This window comes from Rattus norvegicus, chromosome 1 (genome assembly GCF_021556685.1).
Source record: "Rattus norvegicus strain SHRSP/BbbUtx chromosome 1, alternate assembly SHRSP_T2T, whole genome shotgun sequence".
NCBI classification, from domain to species: domain Eukaryota; kingdom Metazoa; phylum Chordata; class Mammalia; order Rodentia; family Muridae; genus Rattus; species Rattus norvegicus.
This window is the reverse complement of record NC_141534.1, coordinates 220,123,326-220,149,127: the sequence shown is the minus strand read 5'-3', so window position 1 is coordinate 220,149,127 and position 25,802 is coordinate 220,123,326. Positions and strand designations below refer to the sequence as shown.

Here is a 25,802-nt window from a genome sequence, read left to right as displayed (position 1 = left end):
TTTCTTCTTAGATTCTACTTTATTTGGTAAAATTCAGAAACTAACAACCAATTCACAGCCCCCACCTCCTTCTCTGTGAAGAAGGGAGTTCCCCGAGACAGAAGGGCTGTGGCTTGGGAATTATCCACCATCCAAGGTTTCCACTCAGGCAGCCCACGGCCTGACAGACCTCCAGGCTGATGTTCTCAGAGGCAAGAGAAGAAAGCAAAGGAAGCCCTCAAGACAATGAACCCTCCCGACCCTCTTCCCTACCTCGACCTCCCCACACCCACAACCTACATAAGACAGCAGAGGACAGAGCATGAGTGTGAGACACCACACACAGGTGCACAGAGCTGCTTCTTGGCCGAAGAGTGACAAAAGTCCTCCCCAGGAGGAGCCAACTGGCAACACCATTCAAGGCTTGGTGGTCCAAGGTGATGGCTGGTAAAAATCCAGGGAGAAAATATTCCACTTTCAGCCCATTCCTAGGTCTCTAGTGAACTGGTTTTAGTTATAAAAAGCCCTGTTTCCACACAGGTCATCTGTGGTTCTAGGGGCAGGTGGCTTAGGGAAAAGCCTCCCATGCCAAGAAAACAAGGGTGGGAAAAGGAGGGGAGGACAGGAGGGCAGCGCCTTTAGGGAGGGCCAGGAAAAGAAATCCTGTTCCTTGGCTAATGGATCCGAGTTAGCTCCTCCACGACTTTGATGAGGTCATCTGCAGTTGCCTCCCGCTTCATACCACTGCCATCATCATACTGAAAAGAGACAGGGAGAAGGGCCATGTAGACAAGAAGGTACTCTTACCTCAGCAGGCTAAGAGATACCTACTGGCCACCACTGCTACAGCAAGGAAAAGGATTTCAACAAAAACCTGGCTGTAGTCCTTAGGGACTTGGTCAGTCGAGCTAGCTTTGTGTTGTCACTGCTGAATATTCCCTCCCAGGAATACCTTCCCCAGCTAAACTGCAGAACTGGGAAAGGTTACTTCCTGTAGGAGCCTAACTCTACCTTCTAGTCTTACTAGAGAGCCCAGGACTCTTGCTAAAGTGAAAGTAGTAACTCAGGAACAGTTCCCAGCGTGTAAAATCCAGAAAGTCCCCACAAGCCTCAAGTACACCACCTTTCCCGTAGATTCCTCTTTATGTGATAAGCATTATGGAAGGCCACAAAGGGCCACTGGCCCCATGAGTTCTAGGAGGAAAACCTGGAGTCATCAAGTCTCCAGGAATGACTTCCATTTTAAAAGGCCTAGCACAAATACAGCACAGCTCACCTGCAAGTTTGCCACAACCTCCTGCATCTTGGGGCGGCTGATATCTAGGAAACTTTCAATCAGGTCACCATCGATGAAGCCTGTGGCTGGTTCTGTCTTTCGCTCAGTGTGAAAGGATCTCCAGGTGAACAGGTGAGTTAAAGAACACAGCTTATCTGCAAACACCCCTGGCTCTCACTCATCTCCACACCTCTGAGCAAGAGGGAGTCAGTCAGAAGGAAATAAGGAAACAATCTGTTTCTACTAAAACTCATACTACTTTTGAACAGTTTTGGAATTGAAAGAAAGTCCTGCTCAATCCAATGGTTCTCAATTAGGGTAACCTTTAAAAAGTTATGACAAAGCCCAGACAAATAGGGAGACTCAAAAAATGTTCCAGGTAAATTCGATGTCCGTATCACCACCCACCCAAGTCTAGCCTTGGAGTCCTGAATAAACTAATGCCTAGGAGAGTGCAGGCTACCCAACGCCCTACAAGTGAGCAAGACACTCAAGAGTGCTCTTCCTGGGACAGTCACATAGGCAGGAGCTCTCCCAGGCCTTGTCTGGGAGGGCTTGAACTGCTCCTGTATAGGAATGGATGGCTGATCTTTATAGTGTTTGGAGTTTCAGCTTCTCCACATGATAAAGCTCTCCACATGCCCTGGAATGAGCTTCCCAACAGACAGGTGCTCTGGGAAGAAAGGATATAAGGAGTGCTCAATCTTGCCCACACTTTTGATGACCTTATTGAGTCGGTTCTGCATGTCCAACAGGAGGTTGTACCAGCTCTCCGACAGTGAGGTCACCAGCCCTGAAGAAGGAAAGGAGCAGTTAGCTACAGAGCACTTCAAAACCCAGACAAGCCAGGGATGAGCCTGCTGCAGCCGAGCGCGCCCTACAGGAGTGACCTTACCTATCATGCCGTTGACTGTGCCAAAGAGCACCGAGCCCTGGGTAGGGGTAGAAGTCTCGCCCAGATTCTGCATAACTAGGGAGCCATGGCAGAACACATTGACAAACTCGCCCAGGTGGAAGAGACCAACCTCCTGTAGGTGCTGCCGCTCCTCATCAGTGGTGGCAGCACTGAAAGACACAAGATGTCACTTTCTGAACCCATCTCCCTAAGGAGACCTCAACACAGGGCCATATTTGACGGAGGTCAGTCTACAAAGCCTCTCAATCTTACAAATAAAACCTCTACCAGGGTTGGGAATTCAGTTCAGTGGTAGAGCCCTTGCCTAGGAAGCGCAAGGCCCTGGGTTCGGTCCCCAGCTCCGAAAAAAAGAACCCCCCCCCCAAAAAAACAAAACCTCTACCCATCAAGGGGCATGCATAAGCCCACACAGCACTCAACACGCTCAACCCCACAGACCCAGAGGCCTACCTCTAGCCGTGCTGCTACAGCAGACAACTCACCTGTCCTTCTGACACACAAACAAGTTAAAGGCATTCTCAGCTCCCAGAAAATTGTCATCATCCAAGATCTCCACTGCACTCATCCAGTTGGGATTAAAGTCTCGGGCAATCTGAAAACAGACAAGGAACAAGTATAGTATGCAGTGTGGAATCCAGTTCTGAAATTAATCAAGCTTTTGGTTAGAAGCCAAGGCCTCACCTGCAGAAGGTGCAGCCCTGTATGCAATAATGGCCACCATAAGACATTTCATCTCAGTCCCACCCCACTCTAAAACTAGCCAACAAAGGCCATTTGGTTGTAATTTCCCAGAGATGGGAAAGAGGGGCAAGGTGGGGAGGAGAATGTCTAAAAAACTTAATGGACACAGAATGTGGCTCAGGGAGGACCCTCACCATCAGCAAGGGGTTACACTGTATACAAGTCTGCACTACCTCTTCAAAGTTTCCTTCCATAGGCTTGTAGGCAAGCAGTAGCACTGATCGCATGAGGTCGCCCACCAGGATGAAGTCGCCCTTGGTCTTCAGGTACAGGGCCATGATGTTGTTGTAGTGATTGCACTCAGTGCGAAGTTCCTTTTCTGTGGTCCATTCATAGAGCCGCACCTAAAAAGGCACAATGTGTGAGGCTGGGGATCCCAGCCTTTGAGGAATGTCTGTCCCCCATTCAACCCTCCACTCCCTACAGAGCACGGGGGGGTTGGAAAGTGGTCTATATGGTATGAGTGATCAGTTATTTTGGAATCACACACTGCTGAATTAGAAAATTAAAAACGAGGGGTTAAGGATTTAGCTCAGTGGTAGAGCGCTTGCCTAGCAAGCGCAAGGCCCTGGGTTCAGTCCCCAGCTCCGGAGAAAAAAAAAAAAAAGAAAGAAAATTAAAAATGTTGGGGATTTAGCTCAGTGGTAGAGCGCTTGCCTACCAAGCGCAAGGCCCTGGGTTCGGTCCCCAGCTCCGAAGGAAAAAAAAAAAAAAAAGAAAATTAAAAATATATATAAAGTGGCAGAGCGCTTGCCTAGGAAGCACAAGGCCCTGGATTCGGTCCCCAGCTCCGAAAAAAAAAAAAAAATATATATATATATATATATATTATATTATTATATTATTATATTAGGAATGGAATTGTTTTTAAGCATAAAAGGAGTTCAAATAAAGGAGACAACAACGTAAATGTAACACTATACTCATCCTTTTGTAAGTAAAGTCTAGTAACTAAGCTGCAGAAATATCCCTAGAAAGAGAAAATCCACCTACACAATTTGATAATCAGAAAGAAAAAAATTACCTATCAACAATCTGCCTTTTCTGAATACTTCTTAAACTTGTTCACTCTTGAAATTTTTTGAATGAATCCAATGAGCAAACAATGGAAAAATCCAACAAAAATACTGGTGCTGGTTTCCATAAGCAGTGCTCAGCATGGCCCGGACTGCATAGCAGAACCTCAGCTAAGGTGACAGACCTCCCTAGCAGATCCTTCATGGTACAGATATCTCGCCACAGCCTCTGCACATCGACAGACTCCCTGGCAGAATGTACAAAGCCATGATCTGTTAAGGATTTTTCAAAGAGTGCTAGTCCTCCCACACCTGCTCTCTTAAGACTCTTTAGAGACTAATCAATGACTAGCATACAAGCCCCAGCCAGATCATTAATTGCATCCCCTTCACTTCTTACTCTAACCAAAACGAGGCCCTCCTTCCTTATTAGTACTGAAGGACCACCTTCCAGCTGCCCCTCAGCTGCTTGTTCAGATGTGCTCCCAGTGCTGAAGCTCACATCCTCTGACACACTTTCAAACAGTTACCTAATTCTCACCCAACCCTATACAATAGGGCTATAATTCTTGGTGACTTAAATATTCATAGAAAATGTCCTTCCAATATTTACCACCAAGTTACACATCTTTCCTAATTATATACTAGATTTAAAGGATGCTAAGGAAAACATGGGTTGGTTCATTTTGTTTAAATGAAATATTCTTTTGACATGGGACACACCTCACTAAAGAGGCCATAACCCTAACCTCTGTTTAACCTCCACAGCACTCAAAAAATCTAATACATGCCTTTAATTCAAACACTCTGGAGAAGACAGACAGATCTATGTGAATTCAAGGCCAGCCTGGTCTACATAGTGAGTTCCGGGACAGCATGAACTAGAGACCCTGTCTCAAAAAAAAAAAAAAAAAAAAAAACAACAAAACAACAAAAAAAAACCAAACCAAAACAAAAATCCAAAAACAAGCCAAACCTTGGGGGTTCTAAAGCCAAGTCCACCCAAAGTCCAGTTCAACTTCAGTTCCTTAAGTTCCAGCTTAGAGTCCATTCTCTACTCCCACTATTCTGTTATCCCTAAAATAAACTCCTCTAGCATCGTTAAGGGAGAGACATTCTGGGGCTGGAGAGATGGCTCAGCGGTTAAGAGCACTGACTGCTCTTACAGAGGTCCTGAGTTCAATTCCCAGCAACCACATGGTGGCTCACAACCATCTGTAATGGGATCTAATGCCCTCTTCCCTCTTCAGGCAGAAAGCTGTATGGTGTATACATAATAAAAAAGGGAGATACTCTACAAGTCCACAGGCCTCACCGTGCTGTTGATGCTAGCAAGCAGCTTCCCATTAAACTCCACCATAGAGTACACAGCCCCCTTTACTTCCTTTTCGGCCACAGTCTGTAGTTTTCCTGGGGGAAAGAAGGAGAGATACTCTTTAGTCTTTTTTATAAGCCCAAATTTAACCTAGTCAAGAGCATCCACCTGGTTGCCCCAGTGGCTTAAATTTTGCCCCTAATCTTCTGGAAAACCCAAGAAGAACTGGGAGAAGTAGAAAGAGGATAAATTGCAGTCAGAATGTAATGTATGAGAAAAGAATAAGTCTTAAAAAAAGAGAGTCAGCACATGCTGAGATGAAGCACAAGTCCCAAAGCAATGAAGGGGATGCCTCTAATGGGTACCAAGATCTGTCTCCTATTCTAAAGTCATCCTGTTTAGGCTCTGAGACCTTAAGAGGTTAACTGCTTCTCCAGGATTTCATAGTCTTTATAATCCAGACTCTCCACTCACCATCCGAATACTGGAAGACCACAATACGACCCTGTTTGGGCTCCGCCTCTTCAGGATATACCATGGCTGTGCCCACAATGAAGTATGTGTTGGGGTCTTTACCCAATTTGCAGGAGACCAGGCTGAGGGCATACTCATTTTGTAGAAACTGATGGGCATGAAGCACTAGGGGAGGAGAAAGATGACTGATTAAAGATACTTGCCTCCATCCACTGCCCCCCACAATCACATGCTTCTGTGAGGCTGCGGCTTAGGCAGTATAACACCACCAGCCACTCGCTGCCCCTGCCTTTTCAGACAGTCCATCCCACCAGCCTGTGCTAATGAGACGATGCCCAATGCTGTAGATTTACTGCAACTGACAGGTGTCAGTAGTGTCTTCTCTGCCCCAATCCCAATTTGGCTTTTCCTCTTAGGAGAGCCTACCACCTTCTCAGGCTCCAGAACATTTTGGACCTCAGAACAGGCCAGGATGTAAGTGACAAGGACAGAAGCACTTGTCTGCACCTTCAAAAGTATGCTGGTCAATGATGAGGAGGTTGTGCACTTCCACCTCTTCTCCAAAGGAGGTCTCGTGAGGAGCCGTACTACTAGAGAAGAGCTTGCTGGAGCTGACGCTGCTGGACAGGGCCTGCCGACAGAGAAAAGGCATGCCATCCCTCTTAAAGCAGAACAGGGACTAGAGGTACATAAGGCTGAGTGTGAACAAGAAGGCCGATGCTGGCAGAGCAGCAGAGTCTGATGAACAGAGTGCTTAGGAGAGTACACTGGAACCTGAAGGAGCCAGATCACACAAGCAACTGACATGTCACAAGTCACATGTCACAGATCATAGCAATGTCACAAGTCAATCAAGCAAAACCAAAAACATGAACTCAAGAAACCTACAGGGATAGACTATACCATCAACAGAAAGTCATTTCAAATAAATATGGAGAGATGGCTAAGCAGTTAAGAATACTTGCTGCTCTTATAGAGGATCCAGCACACACATAAAAGCTCATAACCGCCTACAACTCCCGTTCCAGGGGATCTGACATACTCATTGGTCCCCTCAGGCACTACAGAAGCACAGCACACACATCCATGTTCAGGCAAACACTCATACACATACATAAGACCTCTGTACTCTGGATTAAAGGAGCTAATTCCAACAGATGTGTATACCAGGAATGAAAGAAAACAGCCCACACCCTATCTCTATGAAATTAATTATGTAGCTCTGAAGGTTACATTATTATAACCTTTGTTTCACAGACCAAAACAAAACAAAAAAAACCCCAAAGGCTAGTTTTGTCCAACTAAGGTCACACCATTATCAATAAACCTTAAAACCAATTCCACTGGATCTCAATTATCATACTGTTGTCTATTATACTTTTCTACTGTCAACTATACACACTGTACAGAGAGCATTCAAACTCACAGGAGAAACTGCTGAGGCTGTGAGGTCACCAAGGATTAGCTGTGAAGTTTGGGATGAGGGTTGTTCCAAGTTGTTTATGTGATTCTGGGCATGGAACCCAGTATCTGTAAAATGTAGTCAAGTATTCTACCACTGAATTACATGCCCCTTCTCTACGTAAAGTTTTACCGCAACTTGGCTAAATGCACCCTTTGAGGCTACAATAGCAAAGGTGGGTAGTTCAGACAGAGTCCATTCAGCCTGAGAAGTCAGATCATTTCCTATTTCACCCTATGAAGAGAGTTTGCTTATTCCTACTGCCATCCTTCTTTGCTCACTGTGCTCACCTGGGTGCTAGCACTGGGCCTCAAAGCAGTAGTGCCTCCACTGGTATCTTGAACTTCAATGCGGCTGGAAAGGACCCCAAAGCACTGAGACACTTCCTGATAGCAGATCTTCCTGCAAAACAAGCATGACACAACGGTGCCACTCAGAAAAGTCTAAGACACTATGTACCAGCTCCCTCTGCAGCTTCTCTGGTCTACACTCACCTGGGAGATTCATAGAGAGGAACCGTGCGAATATGGAGTTTCTGGATCTCATCGATGGTGCCAATGGTGAGAGTGCTGTTATTGGCCAATGCCAGACTGAAAAGAAGGGCTGCAGTTTAGAGTGACCTAACAAGGAAGGATTCTCCCAAGACACAATGACACCGGCTTGCTCTAAAGCAGGGTTTTAACCCCACGTCATACCAAAATTCATTTGAGAAGACCTAACTCTGGTGCCAAGATCCACTAATGAAGACAGTCTTATATAACTGGTCTGGGTAGGCCCAACAGCTTTTGCTAAGTAAGGTGCAGCCAAGGTTGAGAATCACAACTCTAGGTCAAAGAGTGAATCTAACATACCAAGGATTCACTGGATGGTATTTTTAGCAATGCATTTCTATCAAGCACCTTCCCCCCTATGGATACTGAGTACAACTAGGGAGTACATAATAATCACTAAATCTAGGGTTCTAAATTAAATGCCAAGTGGCACATACCTTTAAGCACAGCATTTAGGAGGTAGAGACAGGTGACTGTGAGTTCCCTGCCAGCCAATGTTACAGTGAAACTTTTCCATACCCTACACTATACCCACAAAAACGACCCTGTCTAAAGCTTAACTATTCATGTGATTCATCTGAAAAATTCTTGAAATATACAGATCCTAGAGTCTAATAACCCCAGAATCTGAGGAAATAAAACCTCTATGCTATTCTTTTCAGAATACCTTAAGTCATCTACTTTCAGCCTTGCAAAAGCTTTCAGATGTTTCTAATAAAAATCCCTGTACCATACTTCCCATCACATTGACTTATTGACTTTGACACTTGGGGGAAACCTAGGCTAGGGGGGTGTGGTGGGATGGGATGGGGTGGGGAAAAGAGTGAGGGAGGCAAAAGAAGCACTATTATGTCCCCAGTTAGTAACTCCTGCTTAAAGAAAACAGGCTTACCTGTCAGGATAGCCATCTGAGTTGAGAGGACACATATAGTTCACCTCCTTGAGGTTAACATTGGAGAAGACCAACTTATGATTGCTGCTATAGATGACAGTGGGCCGGTCTGAGCAAGCAAAGACGTTGGTGGTAGAAAGAGAACGGAATGTCCTCAACACCGTGGGCTGGGTACCCAAAGTCACCTTTTTACGGTCACTCAGTAAGCCTACGGAAAGAATAGCGTGAGAAGAAGGAAAGAAAACAGGACAAGAGCTGCGGAGTTAAGGCTCAAGTTCACATTCCAAAGCCACCAACACTCCATTTCTGAAAGAACCCACACTCAACTGTTTTTCCTCACCTGTCTCTATGTTGAGCCCAAAGTAGAAGAGAGCCCCATCTCCCAAGGCACAAAGGAGGTAGTGGCTGCTCTCAAAAGTGGTCATCAGGATAGATCGAGGAATGATCTCTGTGGGAAAGAGGGGCTTTAAAACTCGTTCCACATCCTGACTGGAATCCAAACTCAAAATACCAACAGCACATACCTCCACCCAGCATCTCCTTGTGCAGTAGTTCAAAGGATGGGAGCTTCAAGATACGAGCTGAAATATCTGTCCAGAGACCAATGGCACAAAGTGGGGACAGGCCATTGCTCTCTCCTAGTGGGGTGATATCCAAGCAAGCCACTTCATGTTCCATCTCTGTGTGGCTGAACAAAGAGGAATGGATATGGCAGAGGAAGAAACCCAGGGACCAAAGATGCCCCATAGAACAGAGGATATTAAGCAAACATAAAGACACTAATGCACCTGATTTGCCGGAGCTCCTGAGGATGGATCTGAAGATAGTATAGTGCCCTTCCCACAGCAACTACCACCTGGCTGCTGTTACAGGAGGCCACACTGATGTTCTTGCCCTGGGGCTCCTTCCACTCGCTGACCAAAGCTTTGGGCTCTTGAGAGACCAACCTTACAGACGCTGAGGTGATCTACAGGAAGAAGAGAAGTCTCTAAGCAACTGCAAGCATCTTTTCAGAAATGCAAAAGTGCTTCCCCTCCCTACCCCCATTAGGACAGGAATAAACTACAGTTCTACCATACAGTCAAGCCTCTGGTTCCAGGACCCTCAAGAATACCAAAATCAGCAGATGCCCAAATCCATCGTATAGTGGCATATTTGCATATAACCTACACGTATCTTTCTATATTCTATATATCATCTCTGAATTACTTGTTCTGGAGCTGAGGATTAAACCCAGGGCCTTCCTGAACTGTGTTCCTTCTCTAGCCCTTTGGATTACTTTTTAAGACCTAAGACTATGTGAATGCTGTATACATAGTTCCTATACTACACTGCTGAGGGAATAATGACACCATCACCACACCCCACCCCCGCCCACCCCCACCCAGACACACATCTGGTATAAACACAATTCACATAATCCACAGTTGGTTCAATACATAGATGTGACTCATTGGCACGAAGAGCAAAATCCATGTTCTTTCCCCCAAAGTCTCTCAAAAATTAACTACAATAAACATCATTTTTACTGAAGGAACTGGGCCTAAAACTACTCAATATGCTTTTGTGTGGTGTATGTCCATTTCACAAGCTTGCTGGGGCAATAACTGCAACCCTCATAAGGTATCAATGGGACCACCATGCTCACAGTTTTTTTTTAAACCCTAAAATCAGATCACTAATCCATGGTCTTTATGGGGCATGAGTCATTAAATTATTTAAAGTCCTTAGCAATGGCTGCATGCTGACGTACACAGTAATCCCTAAAATGTTACATAAACTTATTCTACTATTGAAACAAAAAGCAAGATGATACTACTACTATTAATTCATCTTACCCATCACGCCTAGGTAATAAAGGCCTTTTTTTTTTTTTTTTGAGACAGGGTTTCTCTTTGTGTAGCCCTGGAACTCTCTGTAGAATAGGCTGGACTTGAACTCAAAGAGAGCCCTCCATCTCTGCTCCAAAGTGCTGGGATTAAAGGGATGTGCTACCACAGCCCTGCTCTAGGTTTTTACCAATCTACTACTGCCAGCTGGGTAAAGATGAACAGCTGTTTACTACTAAGGCATTCAAATATCTTGTCCACCAATGGAAAGACCTCTGAGAATGGCAAAGAGGACAGTACAAAAATTGGAAGGGCATTAATTAGGTCACAACTTGAAAAGATGGATGAGGGTTGGGGATTTAGCTCAGCGGAAGAGCGCTTGCCTAGCGAGCGCAAGGCCCTGGGTTCGGTCCCCAGCTCCGGAAAAAAAAAAAAAAAAAAAAAAAAAAAAGATGGATGAGTGTTGTGTTAGGAAGCTGCTCTGAAACCAAATTCTCAAGGAAAACAAAAGAGTAAAGATTAGCCTTCTAAAGACCTATGTCAAGCAAGGACTAGCATAGACCAAATGGGTGTTAATGTATGATTAATTGTTTTTTGTCATTCATTGTGTTTTGCTATTTCCCTCTTTTTTTCCCCCAAATATTCTTGTGTAGAGCTGAGAAGGGTGGCCTCTAAGCCTAGCACTTGAGAGGCAAGGGGATCTCTGTGAATTCAAGGACAGTCTGGCCTACATACTGAGTTCCAGGATAGCCAGGGCTATGTAGAGAGACCCTGTCTCAAACAAACAAAAATATTTCTGTGTTAGTGTTAAAATGAAAGGGATAACAGTGTCTCAAAAGACACGATATAATTAATGCGACAAACAAAGCTATATATTTCTTAAATATCTGAGCAGTGTTGTAGCAGCCCATGGCTTTTTAAAGATTTATTTATTATTATATTTATATGAGTACTCTGTAGCTGTCTTCAGACACACCAGAAGAGGGCACTGGATTTCATTATAGATGGTTGTGAGCCATCTCTCTAGCCCCATAAATTATATTTATCATAATCCCAGTGTATAAAAAATGTTAAATTAATATCCAGGTGCTGATGAGAGGAAAATAAAGCTAATAGGATCTACTTCAAAGTTAAACAGTTACCTCTGCATAACAAGAAAATAGCACCTTCCCTCTAAGAACTTAATTTAAAATCTAGCAACAGCATAGCGGGGCAAAGTAAAGTCATGGTCATTTGACCCCTCAAACCCTTTACCTGGATAAGCTGCTGATGAGCCACATTGCCGCAAAAGAAAGTCTGCTGATCGTCCACAAAGCCCATCAATTCTGTTTCTTCCACTTCCTCTCCATTTAGCATGAGAACTCTAGCAGAATAAAAGGGAAGGGTCAGGTCAGCCTAGGACCAGGTTCCCCACCTTGTACCTTCATCCCTTAAGTACCGCAGGACCAGACCTGCCCTTACCTTGTCTGGCCCACAAAAGAGAGTACCAAAGTGTCATCAGTCTCCCGACTTGGGTCAGACCGCAGTGGCCATAAACCTGAACAAGGAGTAAAACATAAAGAAGTACACCATGAACCAGCACCCAAGATGTGCTCTCATTCTAAGCCAGAGCATCAGAAATCCTTGGGTTGAAATCTCTTCTGTTCCTTCCTGGTATTTACACTCTGAAGAAGTCAGATTTTAAAATTTGTTTGAAACTGATGTTTTCTATTTTTACCTTGACTCTAGATAGAGGATCATTTCCATGACTCAAACTTAAAGTTTTATATTTTAGGCTGTGAAATGAAGCTCAATGGTAGACTATTCACCTAGAATATGAAGTCCCAGTTAAATCCCCAGCACCAAATAATTTTCAAATATACAGTCTCACTTTACACCTCTTCTGACCTATCCCCCAAATTAGTAATCAGGAGGAATATTGTTCAACTGTTTTTATTAGAGAAATAGGATTTGTATTTCAAGCAAATACAAATGTGAAAATGTATTTGGCTTTTAACAATATATGCATGCTACAGCTCTACCAAAGACTGTCTACTTTTCTGTACCCAGACTATTCAGTTATTACAAGTAAGGATTACAAGTTTGCATTTCTCACTGTATGCATATGAAGGGCATGGAGAAGCTGTGGAGAATCACAAAACTCCGTTTGGTGAGAACAGTCTCTAAGGAGCGTGTTTACTTCCCAATGCTGTTTCTTTTGGGAAGAGCCTGTGCATAGCAGGGACTAGACCTTACTGTGGAGCCTAGGCTGGTCTCACAATCTGCACCATTATGCCACACCTAGCTCATTTACTTTTATTTATATTTTTCTTTTATTGTGAGTGAAGACTGTTAGCCATCTTTTGGAAATTTGGGGACAAGAATTTGATGTTCTTTATTGCAGGTTTTAAATTAGGGAGACAGGACTTCTAAGATGAAGTTCAACTATTTTATCTAGGCTGTCATTTCTACTTAGCAAATGTTTTTGTTTTGCTTCTGAACAAGTCTTAATGTTTCACAGAGCTGAATTTATCAGTTTTTGTTTCTGCATTTGTTGAACATGTGCACACTTGCAGGGATGCAAGCACATGGGTATGTAGAGGCCAGAGGTCCATACAAGGTGCTTTCCTCAGTCACTCTCCAACTTGTTTTTTGAGACAGTATCTTCCAAGACTGAGAATACAACCAAGGGGTAGAACATTTATCTAGTATTATAGGTGAAACCCGAGATTCAATTTCCAGTATTGCAAACAATAATCTTTCCCACTCCAAAATTACAAAGAAATCCATAAACTTTTCCTAGCTCTTCATAATAGACCCAAACTTATCTTTCCCAAATGCCTGCAGCCATCACAGTCATATCTATTAAGTGTCAATCATGGATGTCACATTTCAGAGGAATGACACCACTGAGAATGTTTTCATATGGAATTGTGTCTGTTTCTAGACCTTTGAATCACAACAAGCTGCCTATCCAACAACTATTTTAATGGTTCTGCAATTTGCCCAGGCTAACTCTGATAACCCAAAAATCAAGCAATCCTGTGAGGGAGCCTCCAAGTAGCTAAGGCACTGTAGGTGCGTATCATCTTTTGCAGTACCAGGGGTCAAAACTAAGGCCTCATCCATGCTAGTAAATGCTCTACTAATGAGTTGCATCCACCACCAGGCTCCCACCTACAATTTTGTTTTTAACTTTTTTTTAAAGACTTTATTACAGATGGTTGTGATGTGGTTGCTGGGATTTGAACTCAGGACCTCTGGAAGAGCAGTCAGTGCTCTTAACTACTGAGCCACCTCTCCAGCCCCCACCTACACTTTCAATCAGGACTTAGCAACATGTTTTAGTGTGTGAGAGTGCTAGCCTTCTCTCACTAGTCTTTTTAAGTTCTTCCTCACTGATCTTTTTTTCTTTTTCAATGTATTTATTTTATGTATGAGAGTACACTACAGCTGTCTTCAGACACACCATAAGAGGGCATCACATCTCCTTAGATGGTTGTGAGCCACCATGTGGGTACTAGGAATTGAACTCAGGACCTCTGGAAGAGCAACCAGTGCTCTTAACCACTAAGACATCTCTCAGAACCCCACTATTCTTTTTCTTTGTGGACTAATTTAGGTCAAAAAAAAAAAAAAAAAAAAAAAAGCTATAGGTATTTCTATTAAGACACATGAAGGAAAACATAAGTCAAAAGAACATTTTCTTAATTTTTTTGTAGACTAGGCCTGTCTTTTTATTTGATAACTCTCTTTTTTAAGTGTGTATGTGTGTATAAAACAAGAGTACTTGTGCATCCTTGTGCCTTTGGAGGAATAAAGTTGACACTGGTATGTTTCTTAATAGCTCTCCACCTAATTTACTGAGGCAGTCTCTGTTGAATCTGGAGCTGGCCAATTCCAGGTTTTCTTTTTTTTTTTTTTTTTAATTTTTTTTAATTAATTTTTATTTATATGAGTACAGTGTAGCTGTCTTCAGATGCACCAGAAGAGGGCACCAGATCCCATTACAGATGGTTGTGAGCCACCATGTGGTTGCTGGGATTTGAACTCAGGACCTCTGGAAGAGCAGTCAGTGCTCTTAACCGCTGAGCCATCTCTCCAGCCCCCCAATTCCAGGTTTTCTAACTAGCCAGCTTGCCTGGGAATCCTGACTGCCTCCTGTCACACATGCCTTTTGCATGGGTCCTGAGGATCTAATGCAGGACAAATGCTTTACTGAGCATTTGTACCACTGAGCTACCTACGCAGTCCTTTGACCAATCTACTTTTACATCCTTTAGGATTCTAAAGTTCTCCTTGTAACAAAATCTACGTGTTCCTTGGGTTTGGAGATGTTTTTGCTGGGGTGCGGGGGGTGGGGGGGATATGACATTTTGTTATTGCCGATTGCCTTTTTTCTCAAATCTATTTCTAATTAACTGCTCACATACAAGCTGTTATCTCAGCCTGTTTCTCTCATAGCCTATTTCCTTAATGCATTTGAATTGTCGATAGTGTTTCTGTTGACTCTTGAGTTCTGCAGTTAAATGTTCACTTTCTTTCAATGCACATAGCTGTTTAGAGTCTGACTTGCTTTTCTTTTATTTATCTGTTTATTTTATGTATATGAGTACAATGTAGCTATCTTCAGACACACCAGAAGAGGGCGTTGGATCTCATTACAGATGGTTGTGAGCCACCATGTGGTTACTGAAAATTGAACTCAGGACCTCTGGAAGAACATCCAGTGCTCTTAACCTCTGAGCCATCTCTCCAGCCTCTGACTTGCTTTCCTAAAGCTGTGCCACCTGCACACAAATCTGAGCTGGTTTTGCTGTATAAGGTTTAGTGTTACCGTTTTTCCTTCAGAACAAGTGAGGTTAGCTCACTCACACCTGCTGATGAGACAGCTGTTTACTATCATTCCTGTCATGGTCCTAGGTTAGTGTCTCTGTCTCTATCTACAGGGTTTCTCTACATAGCCCTGGCTGTCCTGAACTCTTTGTAGAGCAGGCTGACCTTGAACACAGATCCACCTGCCTCTGCCTCTCAAATGCTGGGACTAAAGGCGTGCATCGCTATGTCGAACCTATTTATACTTAAAAAGGCTCACTATATACCTTTTTCTTTTTCCATCAATTCCCTTACATTTAGTGTCTGCTTCCACATTCCTCTAAACTAGCACCCAATTTTGATCACTAAAGTTTTCATTTGTCCTTTAAACATGCACCTCTATGCATGTTCTGTCATTATGGCTTTCTTACTCCTCCCTCATTTGATGTTTTCTTCTAGCTCTCACCAAAATGCCTTCACAACATGTAATGAAGCCAAAGGCCAAAGTCACTCAAGTAAGAGCTGCATCCTTTGTCCACCAGAGGCTACCTTTGATGCCTGGTAAGTCAATGCTGGCATGCTCATGGATTCCAATTCCGTTCCGGATGATCCGCAAGGAACCTTCCTTGAAAGCTCCAGAGCAAGTGACCAGCTGCAAGTAGAGAAAAGGTTTCTCAAGAACCCCTCAAGAGACTTGGGCAGTTACACCATGCCAGCTCTTAAATCCCATGACCCATACTGTGGAATCAACTTGAGGCTGCAAACCTAAGCTGTTCATCTCCAGAGCCCCTCGAATCTACTATTCAGATAAGATATCCTAGTCCAAAATGCAAAAAACTTCCTATCATTTTTCCTGGCGTGCTTGCTTAGATGCTGGAACCTAGTTTCCTAAAAAGAACTAGAGTCAGACATAACTTGCTTACTTACAAGGTGACCTTGGGCAAATTAATCCATCTTTTTCCATCCTAAGTTTTCCCACTTCTAGGATCTAACAAGGTGCTAATAAAATGACAGGAAATGAATATACAATGTCTGGCACATCAAAATATGCACACTATAATGGTAGGTATTGTTACCTCACCAGGATTAGTAAAGAGGCTCTTAATAGTATTCGTCAGTGCACACTCCTCATTCTAGATAAGCAAGCAAGGGCAGCTGAAGAGGCAAGCAAGCCTCTATTCCCAGGACTCCCCCTTACCTGACCCTGTCCCTGCCTCTCCAGGTCCACCACACACATATCCACAATGGGTCCTAAGTTGGTAAAGGTTTCCATAGCCACTACATAGGAGCCTTGTTCATTGCTGTCGACATTGAGCTAAAAGGAAAGAACAATGTTAGTCCCAGAACATCCCTAATAGAGCCACATTATCTGAAAAGAAACTTTAATCTGGCTTTTGTGCTCCAAATGATACTTCTAGAACAGGATTGCTGCCACACAGAGCTTTGAAGTGGAATCCCATGCACAGGCAGAGAAGCAGTAAACTTTAAAACACTTAAAACATTTAGGCCAGATGTTGTTGTGCATGCCTTTAATTAATCCCAGCACTCAGGAGGCAGAGTTCCAGGTAGCCTCGTCTACAGAGTGAGTTCCAGGACAGCCAGGACTACCTAGAGAGACCCTTTCTCAAAAAAAGGCAAAACAAAACCAAATGAACAAGCATATAAATTAAGTTAGAATATTTAAAAGCATTTTTCTAGGAGGAATATCCAAAGTTTACATATGACAGAAGGGAACAATTACATTAGACCCTTACCCACTTGAGGGTGAAAGCTGGGTCTTGTTCATCATTAAATGCACAGGACTTTCATTCTGCCAGACATATTTACTAAAGAACCATCTAGACACAGGTAAGAAGTTAATAAAGCAGAGAAGTGGATAGCAGAGATGTGAAGAAACAAAATCTGGATGGGATGTTGCCCATCCAGACAACAAGCAAGCTTAATGAAGATGATAATGAACATAGTGAAGAGAAGCCAGAAAGCTGCTGTTTTCTCACCTTTACGAGCTGGGAATCACCCAGTCGAGACCCGACAAACACAACACCGTTATCAAGATATGTTAGGCACTCTGCAATGGAGGTCTAGAAGAAAGCCAGCACATCAAGGACATTAGGATTAACCCTTTAGGGTTAATATTACCCTACTCAACCAAGTGACACCTGAGACCATCCCCACAAGCCAAATTCAGCCAACAACTACTGAACTGTTCAGTATCCCCAGGACACATGATCCCCATGTCTTTACATCCTGACCTTGGTGACTTCTCACCATTCCCCCATAAACCCCACAACTTACTTTTTTTTTGTAGGTGCTAGTTCCAAACAGTAACTTTAACTCAACACCTCTAGTCTGCACAATGTCATTAAAAACCTCTCACAGTCACTGCTTAAGTATTAAGTTTTGCCAGAAGAGAGGCTGAACGGCAAGGCGCAATGACACATATGAATTTGCCACTATCTTGCCTTAGCCTAAGTGCTAGGATCTCAGGCTTACAAAACCACATCCAGCTGTCTCACTTTCTCTTTATGCTTCAGATGTCATATAACAACATGTGAAATTCTCCAATAGCTAACTCATTCAGAAACCAACTTCTTGCTGGATGGTGGTAGTACACATTTTTAATCCCAGCACTCAGGAGGCAGAAGCAGGCAGATATCTGTGAGTTAAGGCCAGCCTGGTACACAAGAGTATTTCTAGGACAGCCAGAACTACATAGAGAAATCCTGTCTGAAAACAACAAAATCAACTTCTACAGTAGAACTGACAACTCCTTCTAAAGATGTTGTATATCCTAATTCCCAAAATACAAGTGCAGAAGCATACACATCTGGACTAAGCACCAAACAGAGTAAGACAGGAGCAGACAAAGTCCTACCTCTCCAAGGAGTTCCACTCGAAGGTCCTTGAGGGTGACGGTGCCATCCATCTGCTCCTCCTTCTCTAAGAGCAGCATGAAAAGCCGTCCTTCCATATCTCCCAGAAGGTACCGTGAGCCATTAGGATCCACCCGGTTATGGCACACAATAGTGCTTTGCTGCCAACCAGGAGGAAGCAGCCATTAGTCAGGATCTTCCAAACCAGAAACCCTTACTTAATATGCCTTCCAAACCTGTTGGGCCACTGCATTATCCAAACTCGGACATTTAATCCCCAAATAAAATCAGTCAGATTATAAAACAGGCATCCTTTGAAGATAATTTTCTAACAAGTTCAATCAATATACCTTAAATATTACTCATATTTTATGGAGAAGAGAAACTACCCTTGAGTATACTCTAGACCTGGAACAGAACAGAAGGTCTAACTCGGTGCAGCTGGGATATGTAACATGTACTGGTTCAACCCCAGCACACAAGAGGGAAAAACAAAAACAAAAATAAAAAACCCCACACATGTACACAGAAAGATACAATAATAAACAGTTACAAGTACTCACTCACAATAAATACTGACACAGCTTTCTCAAAAAGTAAATAAAATTTAGATCTTATGCTGTAAGTGTAAGTTTGTCTCTTAAAGTGTTAAGACCTAAAATTTATATAATTTGAGTTTTTAATTTTATGAGTATGGGTATTTTGCCAACATGCACGTATGTCACCTGCACATTACATATGTGCCACACCCCGTAAAAGCGTGAAGAGGCATCATGAGCTGGAATTATAGGCAACTGTAAACTGCCATGTGTGTGCTGGGAATGAAAACCTGCCTCTCCTGGAATAGTAGCCAGTGCTCTCAAACCACTGAGCCAGGTCTCCAGCCCCCTTTATTACTCATTTTTAAAAGTCTATATAATTTATCAATTTGTATTTGAGCCCGAAAATACTACATTCAGTAGAATTTGCTAAAATTGTTTTTCCTTTTCCTTGGTGGCTGGAATTAAACATGCTAGGGATTAAACAGAGCCTCATACATGCTAGGCATGCATTCTACCACTCAGTACACTCTAGACCTCAAACCTTCCTCTTAAAGTTGTCATGTTTCAAAAGAGTAAACAGTATTCCTCCTAGTTAGCAAGCAGGTTAAACAAAACCAAGCTGCTCTCGTACACTGTATTTCCCAAGAGTAACTAATGTCTTATGTGCAGTGATCACAGTGATAGATGTGTAAGAACAAGGAAGTGAAGATGCAAGGAAGAGAAAGGTAAAACACTGCTCACCTTAATGATAGGAGGAGCGATTGCCAGGTATTTATCACCATTGTGATAGGTAATTGACTCCTGTCCAATGATGATGGCACCTCCAAAAGGCTCCGGGACTGCAGAAGAAAATCAGCACCATTAATAAACAGGGTTCAGGGGTTGGGGATTTGGCTTAGTGGTAGAGCACTTGCCTAGCAAGCGCAAGGCCCTGGGTTCGGTCCCCAGCTCCGAAAAAAAGAAAAGAAAAGAAATAAATAAACAGGGTTCAACACTTAGAGACTACCACTCAGCTACATTCCTATTCCTGGAACTCATTTTTGTGTTTTGAGATGGGAATCTTACTCTACTGCCCAGACTTGTCCAAACTCCTAGGTTCGGGTGATCCTCCAGTCTCAGTCTACTGAATAAGGGATCTACAGGCACTTGGTACCCCCCCATTCTTGGTGCTTTGTAGTTCAGAAGGGTAGGAATATTCTCACTGCTCTTCCACATGTACTCCTACCCCTGTCCAGTTTCTCTCCTACACTTCTAAGCTTTTCTAACAAAGGCTTTACTTGCTTCCTTGTCTCTACTCTTGTTCCTTAGCTTGATTGCAAATACTCCCTACATCAAGGCCACTTTTTTTTTCTCTTTTTTTCTGGAGCTGGGGACTGAACCCAGGGCCTTGCACTTCCTAGGCAAGCGCTCTACCACTGAGCTAAATCCCCAACCCCTCAAGGCCACTTTTAAGAAGTTAATATTGTTTTAGGGTTTTAAACTTTCCTATTGGGTACAATGGACATTGTAGCATAAGAGAGAGAGAATAAAATGAAGCCCACTATTTCTATGAAAGAAGCCAGATTAAATAAGCTTCACTGGCTCCCTTCAGTTGCGAAATGTAAAAATGAGACATTTTCACATGAAACTCTGCAAATCCTTCTCTATGTTTTAGTTGTCAATGCCTACACCCCCCAAAAATAGTTATACTTTTGGGGGAAGGAACAAAAGCAGAAAATCCCCAAGTCAGAATTCTAAGAGCCATTCAGAAAGCATACTTAGGGGAGACAAAGCTACACAGGCTTAATACTATGCTCTGAAATGGAGGATGGAGATGAGGAAGAGAACCAGATCACACAGGGAACATAACCTCCCCCAAACCCACCAACCTGCGATCACCATTGAAGCTTCGGCTTCTACATTCTCCTGCTTCCAAGGGCCCTTGTTGAACTCCTTCTCCCGAAGAGACACCTCATAGGTTTTCACGTGCCGCCCCTGAGGATCCTTGGGTGGAAAGAGTAGAATGATTGGTTAAGGTGACCCAGACTGCAGGGGTTCTATAAGGGTCAAACCACCACCACCCACGATTTGACAATCCTGTCACCAACTTTCCTGTCTTTGTCAGAATACCAACAGTCACCTGCTGAGCCTGTGATTACTTTCTGAGTAGACTACAGGGTCTAATGTGCTGTTTCTAATAATTCAAACAACCAACAAAGTTTAAATAAAAATTGAACCTGTCATACTAGCATATATGAGAGATATACCCTGCATGCTCTTCACATTATCAAATAACCAAAATAACCAAAGAGGGAGAGGCACCAAAGCTTAAGCTAAAAGATTAAATTGTTTTGGTGATTCCTTTTCCCTCATTTTCCATGTGTGTGCAGGGTGTGTGTGCAGGGTGTGTGTGCAAGAGCACGTGGAGGCTCAAGGCTGATGTTGGGAAACATCCCATCCTCGATTCCAGGGTCTCTCAATCAAACCCAGATTGTGCCTATGTAACTACTCTGGCTAGCCAGCTTCTGGGGAGCCTGACTCCGCCTTCTAAGGCTGGAATTACAGGCAAGTTGCCACACCCACCACTTTAAGTGGGGTCTGGGGATAAGAACTCTGGTCTTCATGTTTACATAGCAAGCTCTTTAACCACTAAGCCAGCTACCCAGACCCTGTTTGACACAATTCTCAAGAGTACTCTGAAGAGGTGACCACAGAGACAATACAACTTATTGCTCCCTTAAAGGTAGTCAAAAATGCTCCAGTCCCGCCACTGTCAACTCCATCTTCCTCTCCTTTTTCTGAATCGTGACTCTTCCCCTCCTTTTTTGGAATCATGACTCACATCAGTCTTGGGGCTGCCAAAGTCACCTTTAAGAGGCTAAAGAGCAGGGGAGAAAACGACATTCAGCCAACAGAAGATGGCTTCAATCAAGCTCAGACCAAAGTCTAAGACATCACGGAAGGAATTTAATCACGTGTTTCAAGAAGCACATCTCGGCCACTGTGACAGCCCATGAAGTGCTTTGCTGGAACACCTTTCACATACAAGGGGATTAATTATCAAATTAAACTGTTGGCATAAAGCAGTCACTTGTGGTTGATAAAAACCTTTTCATCAACAAATAAGGGAAAAGACCATCTTCACAAAAAGTTCGAGTGAACATGGATGTGGGACCCACAGAGGAATGAAGAGCAATCCTAACTGGCAGCCCTGCTCTGGGAACAGACAGAGCCAGAGCCAGCCCCATGCAGTCAACACCACTGTTTTAATGATCTAATAATTATAAAACTAAAAAAGGGAAAGAAATTCAAAGTTTTTTATTTCAGTTCTGATAGCTAATAAGATCAAATAAAATCATCCTCAACTAGTTTTGACTTTAACTTTTATGTTAACCAGTCTCAGGACTATAGCATTTATGGTGATCAAAAATACACAAAACCCACCACATACATTTCCATTACTCTGTAGGTGTTCCCAGGCCTACACGCTACCATTCTATATAGCAAGGGAGCATCATTTATTTGACTACAGGCAAGTAACCTGACCTCACACAGTCTGGCCCTTTGTTAAAGGCTGAGACTTTACCAAGATGTTGGCATGTTAGTCTGGATCTCTGTGCCCCGCCCCCACTTAACAAATCTGAACCAGAGAACAGCTGCCCAGGATCAGCTTTGCTAAAATTTTAGGCTCAGACTAAAATAGAAGTCAAGAGCCAGCAAGTCACCAGAAAGTGAGTGCTAGACAAAACATGGACAGCTTTTTCAAAGACTAAAGTAAAGCACTACCATGATATTTTCTCTTGGCTTATAAAGGCAAGTTATGAATCATTTCTCTACAGCTAAGTTTTTATAATCCTCTAGGCATGCTAGTAAGAGACTCAAACAAAGGATAAACTAGGTCACCCTATAAAATCCCCAAGGCCTACTACTGGAGCATAATCTCAGGATTAAAACCTGCTATAAACCTGACAGCATTTGCTGCCCCCAAACAAGTACTAGTACACCCAAAAAGTGGGGGGCGGGGGTGGATCTGACCCTTATTAACAGTTTTGTTCAAAATGTTTTAAAAGTAGTCAACACTTCTCCCTAGCCTGCTACCAAATCCAGACCGACATTCCTTTGGCAAAAATCCCACTCCCACCATTCTAAACCATCTTTTCCTCCCTCTCTTCTCAGATCATGTACCTGGTAGACAAAGCAAATGGTAGGCGCTTGACAACCATACAGGAACTTGACATCGATGACATGCAATTCTTCTAGGCGGATGTTAAAGGCCTTGAGCTCTTTATTGTCTCGGTCTAGTGGAATGACCTTGAAAAGGCCATCGTAGAGTCGGAGGCCAATCATACGGCACTCAGGGTCAATGATGCCAATGATGCCAGTCTCTGAGGGGCGACCAATACGGTCCTGAGAGGGGAAACACTGGAATTAGGGAAGAAGCTCATTCAAAGAAGCAGAAGATACTGGGTACAATGATTTCCCAGGCAGAGGTTATAAGGGTTATAAGAGGTTGTTTTTTCCCCCATGAGTGAATTATTCACTTTCCCTTGGAAAATCAAAACAATTCAAGCCATGAGGGCTTTCTCCATTTCTCTGATTACATAGAGTGCCACCCTGACAGTTCACTGCCCATCACTACATCCTGACAACAGCCCTAACAGAAAAACTGATTTCCTGAAGCAGCCACCTCCTCACCTGGACATTGCCATGGGCCCTTGTAATGATATCAATGCTTTCACCACTCTGCTTATACTCCAGGATGCAGGCATTGTACTTAGCAGTCAAGATGAACAGCAGGTCTTTACTCTCCCCCTGGAATCCAACATCATATCAAAAGAGGTTCTTTGAAAGACAGGAACAACCTGTTCAGCTTTTTAAACATCATTCCTCAAGTATGCTAAGCTTTTAAAGAATCTTCCAAGGTCTACTCTCCACACAGGAAATACTAAGCAAGCCTCTAACACATACTAAGCTCACACAAGACCCTAAGGGGATATACAAAAGGCCAGGACTGAGGCTGGTAAACATCTAGGCCTTGCAATCGCAGTTTCTTATCTCTCGCTTCTACACGCAAAGTCCTTTTAAATTCACCCCATTCTATTCAAGTTTTGAAAAAAGAATGAAATGTTTCTCCTTCGGCTGAGTATATGGAAAGAAAATGAGGGAAAATAATCTGTAGTAATATCAATGAAAGCTACAATAGATCTTTAATCTTACTAACAGTCCCAAGTACATTCACAGGGTTTTGTTTTTGGTTTAGGACGCAGCTGAACAACAGTTGTTCTAATTGCAATGGTGAAACTGTTAAGCTAACAGGCTGTGCTTATTGTGTGCTAAGCTCTGTGCAAATGAATCACTTCATCTTCACAGTAATCTACCAGAGTGGTCACCCCCACTTGTAAACAGGGAAATCAAAGCTTGCAAAGGTGCTTTAAGTGAGATGACTAAGAAATAAAGCTAGGACTAACACTACAACCTACCCTCTGCATCACTAACAATGTAGTGACCCACATTCAAACTCCTTCAAGTTCTCTTCCCTAAAAACTCTCCCCTTCTGGAAAACTTGTTAGGTCGCCATTCCCAAAGAAGAGTTTCTCTACTTAAACTTTCATCCGCCCCATATAAGAGATGGGCCCAAGGGTCCTTCACTGCCCCTCCCAACTAGGACACTCACCTTGGGTCTGAAGAGCTCCATAACTGCGATCTTCCCATACATCCCCACCTCTTTGACTGGCCGTAGGCCTTCTGCGGTGACCACATAGATCTCTAATCTTGTGTTTTTAGCAATCAACAGGTTCAAGTCTTCCGCTGAAGTAAAGTGTCCTGAAAGAAGAGAGCCTCTAACTGTTGAAGCTGGAGGGACAGGCCTTTCATGGACCTCTAATAAGGCTGCCTAAGTACCTTGCCTCCTCACCAAATGCAGCACCTCAATGTCTTGCTTCACGCATCATTCAACAAAGTTATAATCTCAATCAGACTTTTAAAAATGTCCTAACAACAGACTGTCCTTTGACAAACTATGACTGTGAAAACTCTTTCGATAGTTGTTGGGTTTTCCTTTCCAAATTACAACAGCAGACTGTAATTGATGCTAATGGAGAAAGCCTGTGTTTCCTTGAGTTCCCATCCAATGCCTCCCAGAACTTTCACCAGAAAGATAAAAGGTTAGGAAATTTCCCAGGGCCTTCAGTGTTGTCCCTTCACCTCCCAAGCAATCTACCAATACCACTCAGCCCTCTGCAGCTCTCTCTGAACAAGAAACTTTTGTTCTGAAATGATTAGCATTTACGTAAATACACGAGTTTAAGTAACTGAAAATATGAGTTCAAGATGAACGTTCTTTGGTTTGGGATGTAACTGGCGATAAAGAGCCATGCACACAAACAAGGCAAAGCTTGCTCACTGACCGGCCAACCAAACCTTGTTCTCCAGCAGCGGCCTGGAGTAAACAACAGCCCCAGGCAAAAGGGTGGGTCTGGAGACGGCCTGGGGGGAGGGGGGGTTGCAGACATTGCTCAAATTCCTCAACCTCCTGGACACCCACCGGAAAATTATGACCCCAAACTTGCCTCATTATCAGCTCCCCTTTCTCCCCTGACCACATGGGGCCAGTTTAGAGACTCAACCAACCATGCACATAACTCATACTTCGCTCTCTGTCCCACCAGGCCTGGACCAATCCTCAATAACAAGTGACCTCCTATGAGCAAAAAAGACCCTGAATAGCAGCTTCCGCTGCCCAAAAGGCGCGTGGTGGAACAGCTCCTTTGAGACCGCGAGCTAAGGGGGACGTTCCGCGGCTGCCAGCGCCTTCCATTCCCGGAGCTCAAGTTTTTGCTCCTGCCGCCCCTGGGGCCGCTGGCCTCCCTAGGCCTGGGATCCCTCCCTTGTCCGGTTCTCCGGCCCGGGCAATCTCACCGGTCACACAGCCGTTCACTGCGGTAGGCTTCTGCGCCGTTACGACGTAGTTGTACGACATATTGAGGTCCTTGGGCCGGCCCGTGGGGCGCCTAGAGCGACGACAGGGAGATGGGCACGAGCGAAGAGACTGAGAACCCCCACCCTCACGCAGCCAACTCCGTGGCTGTTGCCTCCGCCCCTAAGACACGTTGCAGGCCAGAGAGGCCAGGCGCAGAGGATCACGGGACAGCCTCACCTGGCCT

The 25,802-nt window shown here is 43.7% G+C and overlaps 1 protein-coding gene across 2 annotated transcripts; it reads right to left on the bottom strand.

The window, feature by feature from the left end:
• Window positions 1-25,787, bottom strand: Ddb1 (damage-specific DNA binding protein 1). 2 transcript variants are annotated; one of them, XM_087586934.1, is made up of 28 exons: window positions 25,558-25,740; window positions 24,314-24,462; window positions 23,335-23,451; window positions 22,825-23,046; window positions 21,482-21,517; window positions 20,529-20,643; window positions 19,402-19,499; window positions 18,121-18,279; window positions 17,243-17,326; window positions 16,444-16,560; window positions 15,795-15,897; window positions 11,913-11,988; window positions 11,706-11,814; window positions 9,411-9,589; window positions 9,147-9,310; window positions 8,963-9,070; window positions 8,623-8,830; window positions 7,674-7,769; window positions 7,470-7,581; window positions 6,225-6,348; window positions 5,718-5,882; window positions 5,244-5,338; window positions 3,086-3,256; window positions 2,654-2,763; window positions 2,151-2,320; window positions 1,946-2,048; window positions 1,256-1,379; window positions 1-737 (listed from the first exon to the last, which is right to left on the bottom strand). In XM_087586934.1, exons 1-28 carry the CDS (start codon window positions 25,616-25,618, stop codon window positions 654-656), a joined length of 3,459 nt encoding a protein of 1,152 aa, XP_087443060.1. In that variant the 5' UTR covers window positions 25,619-25,740; the 3' UTR covers window positions 1-653.
• Between the last annotated feature and the right edge of the window lie 15 nt (window positions 25,788-25,802).